Source organism: Pleuronectes platessa, chromosome 16, assembly GCF_947347685.1.
Source record: "Pleuronectes platessa chromosome 16, fPlePla1.1, whole genome shotgun sequence".
In the NCBI taxonomy this organism is placed as follows: Eukaryota; Metazoa; Chordata; class Actinopteri; order Pleuronectiformes; family Pleuronectidae; genus Pleuronectes; species Pleuronectes platessa.
In genome coordinates this window covers 6,145,866-6,158,491 of record NC_070641.1, presented here as the reverse complement: position 1 = coordinate 6,158,491, position 12,626 = coordinate 6,145,866, and the positions used below count along the sequence as shown (strand labels likewise).

General features: G+C 46.4%; 1 protein-coding gene across 2 annotated transcripts in view; it reads left to right on the top strand.

The window, feature by feature from the left end:
• The window catches only part of LOC128458486 (RNA binding protein fox-1 homolog 3), a 33,362-nt gene that overhangs the window by 16,760 nt on the left and 3,976 nt on the right, over window positions 1–12,626 (top strand). For both annotated transcript variants that reach the window (XM_053443328.1, XM_053443329.1), the window contains 6 exons: window positions 1,985–2,077; window positions 2,850–2,910; window positions 3,007–3,060; window positions 8,225–8,357; window positions 9,354–9,393; window positions 11,711–11,769. In XM_053443328.1, the coding sequence (XP_053299303.1) occupies window positions 1,985–2,077; window positions 2,850–2,910; window positions 3,007–3,060; window positions 8,225–8,357; window positions 9,354–9,393; window positions 11,711–11,769 (440 nt within the window). The remainder of the gene's footprint in view (window positions 1–1,984; window positions 2,078–2,849; window positions 2,911–3,006; window positions 3,061–8,224; window positions 8,358–9,353; window positions 9,394–11,710; window positions 11,770–12,626) is intronic.

Here is a 12,626-nt window from a genome sequence, read left to right as displayed (position 1 = left end):
TATGGCTTACTGGTGTGTCTTAAAATATTTATTCTTTATTCTACTCTATATGGCTATATATAAGACATTAATACAGAAACACAAATAAACTGGGTATAATTCAAATTTACCTCTCAAAGTTTAATTTTCTTTGGCACATGTATGTCCTCGCATATATGTACTTTGATGCTAATTTGAATTCCTAAACCAAGATTAGCAAAAAGTCAACAGGAAACTAGCCAGCGCCCTGCTACGCCAATGCAGTATCATTCTCCCAACCACCTACCATGGACAGGTGAAGCCTGCGGAGGTGTGAACAGCCGAGTGCTCCTCATCCAGCTGTTCATTTAATGGAGTGCACTAAGCTCCACAGCTTTCCATTCATAAAGCAGACAGGCTCCCTGGCTGGGTGTTGAGGCATGAATACTATTGATTCCCATTCATACCTGGGAGTAGTTTGGGCTCGTATGCAGGCATGCAGGGAGCCCTGGAACCAGGCGACACTGCTGCACTCAGCCCCCTCTGCCAGACAAGATTGAGCACCGGATAAACCTGCCTCCTCCGCCGTAACAAGCATTTATTGTTTGTGCCCTACAAAGCCATTACCCATGATGCCTTTCTCTCTCTCTCTCTCTCTCTCTCTCTCTCTCTCTCTCTCTCTCTCTCTCTCTCTCTCTCTCTCTCTCTCTCTCTCTCTCTCTCTCTCTCTCTCTCTCTCCCTCCCCTGCACCCTGTGTGCTTTATAATGAACCGAGCAGGCCATTAATAAACAATCTATTTCCTATGAAGCTTTGGCAATTTGCATTCAATATGTTTGTCTCCTTTGAAAAATGGTGGCTCCACTCTCCCCTCTTGTAAGCTAATTATGTGTGCATGATAAAAAAAAAAAAAAAAGATAGAGGGGGTAACCACAGTTGGGTGAATGTCCAAAGGATTAATTTTGCCCTCAGTTCCTTTTTTGAATTTATTCCTTTATCTCTCTTTCCCCAAGGACAGGTCCCGTGTTATTTATGCTAGGAATAGCAGCCCGGAGATCCTGCGTATGCATACGAGATCACACCGCTCGCCATCTCTCACATGTATTACATCCTCAAGCAATAATCAGGCAGCGCCGGCCATGCTCCCTCTTCCCCTGCCCATACCTCTATAAGTATATATAGAAAGCAAAGGAATGGGACTTGTTTGGCCAGCATATCTTAATGCTCCTGCTATAGAGCTCAGGTCCAGTATCCCAGTCCACATAACTCAAGGAAGTGACAAAACCCCCCAGGGGAGCGAGGGAGACAGAGAACTGGGGGGGGGAGGGGGATGGAAATGAGAGGTTGGATATATTTTGGTTGTGGTTTTAAAGTCAACATCCTCGCTCTCCTCTATCACAGACGATGGTATTTGCAGTGACACCGATCACTTTTTTGCATCAGTGAGCCAGTGTGATTTTTTGCCTGTGTAAAAAATGTCCCACTTATTAGTGCAGTGAATTAGAAACAGTCAGAGATCAAGTTAACATCTCTCTGTGGAGAATTCATCCTCACTCCTTCCCCCGTTGCCCACGCCTTCAAAGAAAGACGAGGGCTGTGCTGCTGGAGTTGTGTAGATAATTATACGACTGTTATGGCAGCTAACACAGTGTTTTGCATCCGCTACTTCCTGACATTCACCCATGGCACCAGTGCTGTGGTGTTTAATTGGGTAAAGCGGGCAGGTTTGTTGGTGTTGTTGTGTGAGGTCACGTCACCGCCATCCTCTCCTCCTCGGATCTCTCTCTTTGCTGTTTCCTGACGCCTCACTAACTGCCTCTAATTAATCTGGCTGCTTACAACTCGACTCTGCTGCTCACCTACTCCTGTCTTCTCACCTCTTTCCCTTTTTTCCTCCCTGCCCCTTTCTTTTCCTCTTTGTGTGTGTGTGTGTTTGTGTGAATGTGTGTGTGTGTGTGTGTGTGTGTGTGTGTGTCCAACCTTTCCCTCTCCTTTCTCTCGACCGGTTGCTAACGTGGCGATCTCAGGGCTTTGGGTTTGTAACTTTCGAAACAAGCACAGATGCTGATCGTGCACGGGAGAAACTAAACGGTACAATCGTAGAGGGACGCAAAATTGAGGTGCTTTCATTTTCCCTTTTTCCTCATCTTTTTCTACTTCCTGCCTGCTGCCTCCTAAACTTACCCACAAACCCATGCATTTGCATGTGGCTGAGATGTGTGTGAGTGGATATCTGCATTCCAGAATGTACATGTGCCTGGATACATGCATGCATAATGGTGCATATAACTTGTTCTCCCTAGAATGCACGTTTCACATATGTCAACCGGGACACCCTGGTTGTCCATCATTACCTGACAATGCAGAATGAATGCATGCTATCATCCTCTGGGTTCCTGACAAACCTGAGAAGACCTGCATTCCCCCGTCACCATCGTTTAGCGGCGCCTGCTCTGATTCTGCTCTTGTTTACGATGAGCCGAGCCCCCGCTCAGTCATTCTCATCAGGTCAATAGAAGAAAATCAAAGCAATGCCTGTGTTTTTCTTTTGGAATCCATTTGTTTATTCAACCAATTACTGATTTTGAAGGATGTTGTTTTTTTATTCATACCTGTGGGTAATTGGTGCATGCTTCCCCCTCTCTCTCCAGTAATTTATTAATGTGTAAGAAAATTGAAATGATGAATAAATTCATGAAAGGGTGAACCAAACACAATCACACCAAAGTGTTACAAACATATTTACATAATCATTTATTTATTTATTTATTCATATATTACTGTAGGACTTTGTTACATCTTCGGTTGCTTCTTGGTTTTGGCCCACCCTTGTGTGTCTGGATAGTACATGTGTGGGTCTGTAATCACCTTGTGTTTTGTTGATTTTAACAGGTGAACAATGCAACAGCACGAGTGATGACAAACAAAAAAGTGGCCAACCCTTACACGAACGGTAAGTGCTAAACCTTATAACAATACCTAAAAACAAAAGACACAAGAGTATTCCAATTTAGTTCTGGTCGTGAGTTGAGTTTATTTTGTTCATCAGGCTGGAAGCTGAATCCAGTGGTCGGAGCTGTCTATGGTCCTGAACTGTATGCTGGTAAGAGACCTGCAGCTCCTGCTGTTTGAATTTTGAATGCTTTTCTGTCAACCTTCCACCCCATGCACTGCAAGTGTACTTGAGGCCACTATCAGCCACAGCCAATCCCAATCTGACCCCGGAATTTTCACAATCGGGTTCATGCTGAACCTACTGAACATGAAATTCCCCTCAAATCAAAGTGAATCTGCCAGCGGCCTAGATAAGCAGTGGATGATCCAAGCTTCTCTGAGTGGCTGAAGGAGCCTGAGCCATTGTTTGCGCGGTGTGCAACTGTAAAGCTGAAAAAAATGATTTCAAGAGCAAGCGCCCCTGCAACTGTTATCAGATTGTGGAGGCTGCTGCTGTGGATGGATTTGCCAAGTGCGCCAGATTGACTTTTACAGAGCTAACCGAATAAGGGAGATTGAGTGAGCGATATTGTTGGCACCTACCCTGTCGAAGGCCGCTATTCCTTCTGGTCTCAGTAATGGAGGAATGAGATGAGCTCAGTGGGGTTTTCCCTATCTCTCTGCGCCTCGACATGCCAGCTTTATTGCTGTATGTTATATGAACCCTTTGCATTTTAATGAGGGGGAAATGGTACTATTTCATTTTGAAGAAGTGCTGAGCACATCGCGCCACTTTAACGGCTTTCCTTTCTGCTCATTAGACTAAAATCTGTTCATTCCCCGGACAGCTTTACGGCGAACCTCTAAATAACTGTCCATGACAGAAAGCAGCCATCTATCATTTTTATTTCATCTCCAACCCCTCACCCCCTCCATGCCTCCTCCCCTGCCTCCCACCTACCCTCCTACTCCTCCCCCCAGCATTCCCTTGGTTTTGACATCTTCCCCTGATAATTACTCACACAAACAAACATGCTCTCTCTCTGTCTCTCTCCCGCTCTCTCTCTTTCTCTCTTATGTTGCATGCATACACTCAAACATATAAATTATGGGTCAGGTAGAATTTGCCTTTGAATTAAAAATCTACATGTTAAGTAAGTCTTACTTATATTAACAATCATTTTGCTGACCTATATACACACATAACACTGTCCCATGCCCTGCTTTTAAACTCGGACCAAGTGCATTCCAGCATACAGAAATAGATAACCTATGTAGAACACAGACACTAATGCATGTCGCCTCTTTCGTGCACACTTTCTCCATAATACACTCTCTCAAACACAGACACACACACATGCATACACACACACACACACACAGACAAACACACACACACATACACACACACAGACTCACAGACTCACACACACTCACACACTTCCCAAATCATCTCATAAATCAGAGGGAGTGTGGTCCACCACTCCAGGCAGAGGAAGCAGGAGGGGTTGGGTGATTTATTGGCTGCTAATTTTTCAAGTCGTCTTGACATGGCGCTGGAGTTTGCCAAGCCTAAACGACAACATATGCTTGCCAGCTGGGAAGATGGAAAACATAAATAAGAGATACATTTTTTTTAAAAAAACACACTAATGAGCAGAAAAAGGCGGCTTTAGCTGTAAAAAAGAAAGAAAAAAACAACAACACTCATCATGCCTTTGACTATGATGTTCTCCCATCTCCAAGAAAAACAATGAAAAAAACAAACTAAAATCAGGTTCCAGGAAAATCATCATAGCTACAGTTGATATACATTCGGTGGGAGTAAAATGGGATATAAAGGCGATTAATCACTGTTTATCAGTCCTCATTTCTGTGCGGGAGATCAGTAAAATTGGGAGCCATAAATCCTGACTCGGTGACAGCGCACTTCGTCTCCATTCGTCCTGGCGCTACAGGTTTATTGTCCTCAAAACCCATTCAGGAGAATGACGGATGAGAGCCTCACGCCAGCTCCCCGCTCTTAACCTCTTCCAGGGTAGATTGGCCCCTCCTACTGATAGAGGGGAGAGGAGTGGGGGTGTAGTTGGTCGGGTACAGGCAGGCAGCACCGATCCCAGGTCCATGTCTTCTGCTTCTACCCCAACACCTAAAGCTCCCCCAGGGGCCTGCTGTAGGGGGAAAGGGGGTTGTCTTGTACCAAGGAAGAGAAGCAAGGTGATTGGGTCCGCAGTCAAATAAAGGGATTGCCAATAAAACTTGGCAGTGGCACAAATCATGGTGTGTGGTAGCTGGTAGATATTCAGTTTTTGTGCTCAGATTTTTGCTGTTTTCATCAATATACATGTAGATTTCCATACAGTATAATATAATGACCAGCTGTCTTTGTTTCGGTCCAATTCATCGACTTAAATGTTCATTGGTTTTAATTTATGTATCATAAATTCGTTTGACATATTTGCATATGAAATTAAAGCATTTATATTTATATACAGATATATGGATTCAAGTGATCTTGTACACAGATTCTAACATTTGCATTCACTTTCTTATGTATAAAAAAACATTGCAAACATTAACCATTGCATCAAAACATAATAAATAGTTAAGGTATATAGAGGCCTCTGATTATATGTATTATGCAATACATATAATGTTTACCTCACCTAAAAATAATTGGCAAAGATTTCTAAATTACTCCTTGTGTTGGGTATTTTCAGCACCATGGACAGCTGCCACTGAGAAATCCCCTCATATGGCCAGTTGCCCCGAGGCAAACAGAGAGAGCCTCTCCTCTGCAGCCTAATTCCTGCAGAGACAGGAGATGAGTAGTTTTTCATTCGCCACTTCATGTTGTCTGCGACTAAGGTGGACTTTTCTTGAGGACTCATGGCAAGCTTACCAGCTGTGTAAATGACAGAAAAGAAAGGCTAATTGCCATCTTAATATACGTAGACAGATCCTCTCATTGTTGGAGTGTACGTTAGGGGGATAATTAAGCTCCAGACTCTTGATTAGATTAAGCTGTTTTTGGTCCCCAGTGCGTGGATTAAGTGCTCATTGCCCGATGTATTTGAGCAGGAAGTATTAGAGAGATCAACCTTGTGGAAAATCAGATCTTTCTTTATGGGAGCCGGTTATGACCCCATCATTGGCACAGAGCTGGATTACCTCAGGTCCAACTGGCTCTGCAGGTATTGAGCTTCTCTCAGGTTGACACATATGACATATGAGGTGCAGTGTGACCCCGCCGCCCTCCAGCACATAACTCATATTTTCTCCAGCCCCCCTCCCGGAAAAGGTGTTTGACTTTGGTGGCTAGACCAGGTTTGTGCTCTCATACACCGTGTCTGTTGTTGCTTTTCACAGGCTTACTAAGGTGTGACAGTGCCTTTGATTTATGGGTTATTATTGAAGCAGTGTAGCCTATCGCCAACTCATTACGAGTTTACATTCACATACATCAGTGCATGCATATTGCATACAAATTTCCAAAAAATAAAGAAAGTGGCAATTGGACTTTGTGGGGGCCAATAAATAGCAGCGATTTTTTTAAGTAGAGGGTAAAAAACACACACACACACACACACACACACACCGCGGAAACTATCAAAGAGGATAGTTTTTGCCCTTTAGCGACTACGCTCAGATGTCCAGTGCTCCAAAAAAAGGAGACTAATTTAAATGTCAAGGTCAGCATTATAAATCACTTGGGGGAAAGGGGGCACCCTGCGAGTCCAGGCAGTCTATTGGTGCGTTGGCAGCAAACAAAGTGCCCTGTACCTTGGTGGGTGTGTGGAAGGGAGGAGGGGAGAATGTGGGTGTTACCTGGCCAAATGAGACGCAGAGTTTGAATATGTGTGCGGACCCACTAATGGAGCGTGATGTTAATGGCAGAAGACATTAAACCTGGCTCTCTGTGTTTTTAAAAGCACTACTAATCTGTCTCCCTGTCAGCTTTATTGAAGCAGCGGGGCCGGTGTGTGCATCGCTCATTAGGATGCTCACTGGTTTGGTCCACCTGCGGGGTTAACGCCGCACACGGCCCAGTGACGCCAGACCGTCACTCCCCAGGCAGAAACCCATACACCGCCAAATGTATACGAGCCACCATGGATCTTCATTGCGGTCTCGTTTATCTGCGATCCCGAGCGGCTGCCTGCTGTCTCCTCTGTGGCGGCAGGGATGATCTGAAACACGGTGGATACATGTTATTAACCTGCGTTACTCACCCCAACCGAGGCCCACCCCCACTCCAACAGGACCAGACAGGAGCTTTGCAGCTCCAAGCGATCTCTGATTGGAGAAACTGAAGGGGTCTGTGATGAATTCACCCCAAAACATCTCATGGAAATGAATAAAGAGGAATAAGGTGAGGGGAGGGTGATGAGGAGGCGTTGCAGGAGATGAAGAATAATGGAGATGACTGTACTGTGATGGACTAGGCGTTGGGGGAGGGAGAGAGGGTGAAGAAAAGAGGGTGTGAGGGAATTTCGATTGCAGGCAAAGCGGTGGCCAACTTAATCATGTCTCGAGATCGGTGTGTTTGTATGCACCTTCACTGCTTGTAATCAGACAGGCAGTGGACTGATTGAAGGTTAAGTAGAGAGCTGTGGATCACGCGCCTGTCCTCTAATCGGTGACCATGAACATTTTGCCGCACCATCACAGCAACCCTTACCAGTCCCCCTGAAGCCTTTCACCCCGACCTCCTCTTTGTGATTCGCTGGTAGCCGTCAGCAGAGGACATATGGAGCTGTGTGATTGGCTAAAGATGTTCCCAGATGGGTTTGGAGACGGGGGTCATACTGAGGTTTGGGCCTTGGCTGTCCAGCCCAGCTGCTCCATTTCCCCTCGGGGAAGTTCTGAACATCTAGTCAGGTTGTTCAACAACCTTCACCTTTCATTCGTCTCTAGGAACGCCCTCTGCCTCTCCCCCCGTCCACCCTCTCACTGTTCTCCTTGCTGCTAGCCCATTGTGTCTAAACTGTGCAAAAAGCCGTGGTGCGAAACTAGTGGTATTGCATCTATTACCTGCCTATGCTTCAAGGCTGCCCCTCGCCAGGCTTCGGGAAAGGATGCGTACAGCAAATGTGGATCCTTGCTGAGTACGGCACAAAGCAGCGAGCTGAGAAAGGCGAGAGTGCTCGATGAGGCGCACCTAGAAAAGATTAAATCTATTGTTTCCTTGTCTTCCCCATAATGCATTCTGTCATAGGGAAAGCAGTGCCACACGTCTCTCTCTAATGTATTCTGTCATAAGGTAAGCAATGCCAAGTCGAGGATGTTCTCTGAAAGTCATTTTCTCTTCTCTTGTGTGCTTGCTTCCACAGTAACAGGGTTTCCCTACCCTGCCACAGGCGCTACGGTGGCCTATAGGGGTGCCCACTTGCGAGGTCGGGGGCGGGCTGTGTACAACACATTCCGCACAGCTCCGCCACCACCCCCCATCCCAGCTTACGGAGCGTGAGTATCTAATCTCTAACCTGAATCTAGTAGCGGGTTTAGTATGAGTGACAGTACACAAGACCTCCATGTATGGTTGTTGCCATCAGATAAAAATGTCAATGTAGATATATTTCTGTTATTTCTCAACACCAACATGTTTTTATTCACCAGGGTTGTGGTGTGATTCAGTGTTTTGTCCTAGTTTTGCTGAGAACAATTTAATTGTTCAATTGTCAAAAACGTCATATTTCTGGCCATCTACTTTTTATTCCTCCTAAAGGGGTCTCTAGGGAATAAAATCATTGTTGGTATCTAGGTATGTATAGACCATCCTCACATTTGAACGCTGTGTATTGACAAAGGGGGAAGTAACAAAGCCACAGGGAGAGCTGCAGTGAGCTGAGATAGCATATTACTGGGCAGATCTCACTGGACTGTTACCAGGGCCTCTGCTGATCTCCTGGCTTTGCGCAGCTCTGCCTCACACTGGTCTCTTATCAGCAGTGGTCTGTGTGGCCATGGGAGAGGTCTGACGGAGGCCGGCCGAGGGCCCAGTATAGCTGTCTATCTGTGATTAGATCAGGATCCATCTTGCTGCAGAGAGACTCGCCGTCGAAGCCGGGACTTGAAATCCCACGTCCCCCTTTCCCCTCCCTCCCACTCCGGGGCCCTACCGCTCCTGATGGCAGCTGGTTGATTTATATGGCGGAGTCATGTGACGGAGCTCCTTCGCTGCCTTCTTTTGTCCTCACCTCCGCTCCCCGCCACCCGCCTGACAACACTGCAGCAACTGGAAAGACAAACAATTTTACCGGAGCAGAAAATTGGACGGGGATGTGAAACGGTTGCACTTTTCGCTTTAATGTGTCATTCATTATTTGTGGCAGACTACACTAAAGCCGCTAAGAGCTGACCCCACAGGCACACAAATGGTTGAAATAGGAAGAGTGTCAGGGGCTGAGATTCAGGAGGGCAGCATAACTAACACTCCTTTCCTGTTCTTTCATTTCACAGGGTGGTGTACCAAGATGGCTTCTATGGTGCCGAGATCTATGTAAGTACAGTTGGCTCTTGTCTTCTTGCCTGCTTAGATGAAACAGAAGTAAAGCAGACAAAAAGCCCAGCCCCGGAGACAAAAACGTGATCTCCTCAGCCCTCAGCATTCTCCCAGCCTCGCTGCCAAGCCGGTGTCGATTAGGTCTCTGTCTGCTTTGCCAAGAAACCCGACAACAAAATTTAAAACCCCCCGTGCTCCTCCCTCGTCTCCATCTCGTCTCTTCCTATGATCTCAGACTTTGGCAAAGAGGCAGACCCGCGCTCAGTGTCCCGTGTCAAGTTAGGTAATTTCTTGCTTTAGATTTGTCTGGGCTTTTGAGGTGGCCCATCTTCTGCAGCCCTCCCCAATCCTGGCTACTTCTTTCCCTCCCCGCTCCCGCTTGTGTACACTCAGCGGGGTTGGCTGGGATATCCCTGCCCCAGGGGTTCTGCACAGGCCTGAGTGGAGCCGATTCCTCCCAGCCATCACCATGTGGGAGATAAGGGGAGCAGCGGAAGATAAAGGGATTAGCCTTCCCTCTGGAGCTGTACGTGCAGGCAGGGTCACATCAGGGGCTGGCCTTGCTCCACGTCGCCCTTGACAGAGAAAAGCATGGATGCTCGGGAGATAATGCTGAAATTACCACGCTGCCCCACTTTGACATCAGTCCAAACGTTTGCGGGGGGGATGTAATTTGTCCCTTTGATTCGACTGCAAGCGAAATGACAGTGGGGGCACAGCAGCAATGACAGTTGCCTCTCACTCTCACTGACAACCAGCGTCTGGGAACAAAATGCTGAAAGCCAGTGATATATGACTTACACACCAGCACACATGATAGCGCCGTATTTCACCAGCTTTTATTGTAGGGACAACCACCACCATGGACGAGACCCCGGCTGAGCCCTGAGTGATCTCTCACACTAGCTCTGCCACCTCTAGCTAAGTCCTGCACCCCTGTGTCCCTTGACCATTGCCTAGCCAGGTCGGTCCATCACTCAACCCGTCAGGCCAGCCCCTGGTGTTTTACTGCCATTAGTTTTGGCACTGGCCGCTGCACTGCTTCAGACTGACTGAGTGTGCGTGAAGGTCTCCGGTGACCAAAAGGAAGCTGTCCCTTAGCCCCTCAGTGTCCTTCACCATCATTCACTGGACACTGGCTTTTTTTGTATCAGCCAGCTGATGTGTCAACGTTTCCCTTTGGAAACAAATGACCTGCTAATATATTAGCAGAGAGGGAATTGAATGCCTACGTATATAAATATACACTACATACATCGCATGTGCTCATACATATGCATGAAACACACATATATGAATGCACAAACACACGCATTCGGCACGACAAAATAACAAATGTGCTGCACTGTTGTGTGCAGGATTTGACAAAGAGGGAGAGTGATTTATTGGGCGTGTTTGTTCAGGCTGTTGCTGTAATCAGCGCAGTCCCAAGGCATGGCCGTCCCACAGAAAGTCATCCGCCTCAACTACTGTGACTTCCTGTCCCAGCGGAGAATCTTTGGGGGGGTTGGAGGATCGGGGTAGCGGGATTCAAACGCCGCCCCTGACCTGATTTAATGCGCCAGCCGTGGCTGCGATCATCACACCGGCGCCTCGCTGCGCCGTTCTCCCTCGGACGTCTTCCCCCGTGAGTTTAAAAATGAATGAAAACATGCATTATTAAAAGCCACCTATCCAGCGTATGGACGCAGATGGGCACACACTCTACTGGCACTAATAGAAAAACAGTGGGAGAACAGCTTCATTTTTCAAAGAGAGTAATAGCAGCACTCCACAATGAGGTCTTTAATTCCTTCCCCACTCTGGCAAATGAATACAGCGGTCCTGACTCCCCAATGGTCCGGTCATCTTCTGCCTTCCTACTTCATTTGTGAGCCAGGGGGGTCGTGTAAAGGAAAAAGGGGCTCTTCAATAATGCAGGAGCAGAGTCGCGTCAATCTAAAAATGGGCTGAATTTGGGGAGCTGGCTCACGTGGCCTCTGTTATGCTGTTGCTGTTCCGTGGATGAGTCCCAGTGTGACAATGACTTGCTCCCCCCAGATACCTGCTTCTCCAGAGCATCATTCATTTCCCCTGTTGCCACCACCTGCCCAACACAGCATATATCAAACAGCGCACTCTGGAGTTTGACAGGGAACTTGCAGCTGGGGGAATGTGAACTGATGACCAAAACCCTGCGTGTTGACATTTGACTATGTAGCCAAACCTGAGCCTGTACTGTCTGTATTGTGTTTTTTTATGTGTCTCTGAGCGCTAACCTTTCAATGTGCAGGTTCTGTTTAATCATTTATTAACACTGGTATTTTTTTTACAGGGTGGCTATGCAGCATACAGATTTGCCCAGCCCGCCACCACTGCTGCTTACAGTGACAGGTGAGAATCCCTCTGATCCACCCTTCATTCCTTTTAATGTATCAATTTATTATCGGGCTGTACAAAGATAACTGAATGTGTTAATGTATAATGAATTTCCGTGTGTCCCTTCTTTGGTGGTCATGTCGTCGCTGCTCAAATGCAACCGGAACATTTAAAATCATCACAAGCAAGAAATCGGTTCTTACAGATTATATTTTTTGAAAGCAGACATATGAAACATGATGTAATGCTGATAAAACACATGGTTTTGAGTTAAATGGTTCGACATACTGTCTCTATTCTGTGTTGATCCTGGAGGAAATTACAGTGGAAAGTAGAAATAGATGAAAATGTGTTTTTCACCAAACACATCACAGATTAATGACTAAAATCATAGAAGCAAAGGTTGGAGTTTTTTACTAATCACTGTTTTCCTAACAAGAAATACGACGTGTACAGGCCGAACACAGATGGAGAATGTCTGTGATGAATGAGGGAGCGCTCCACCAGTTTTTTATTATATTCAATATCGGTTATTTTTGGTTTCCTGGGGTTTTTCTTATCTATTAGGGAAACTGCCGCATTCTTTTTAGCTCGGAGCTAAAGAAGACAAAAAAAAAAAAAAGACTAACCTTGTTGGACTCTATGAGAAAAGCAGTGATATACGTCGTGACTCTCCACTTGTGATGGGAGAGCGGGTATATCACTGCAGTATTTATGAATGGCCTCAGGTCTGTGGAAGGGAGGTAGGCAGACAGAGAGAAGGAGAGATGGACCGGCAGGAACTCTATCACTTCTGAGTGATGTCACTCTGGTTCAGGTGTGCTCCATTTGAGGGGGCGTCGCTGATTCATTTCGGCCCCCGAAAGCCGTTG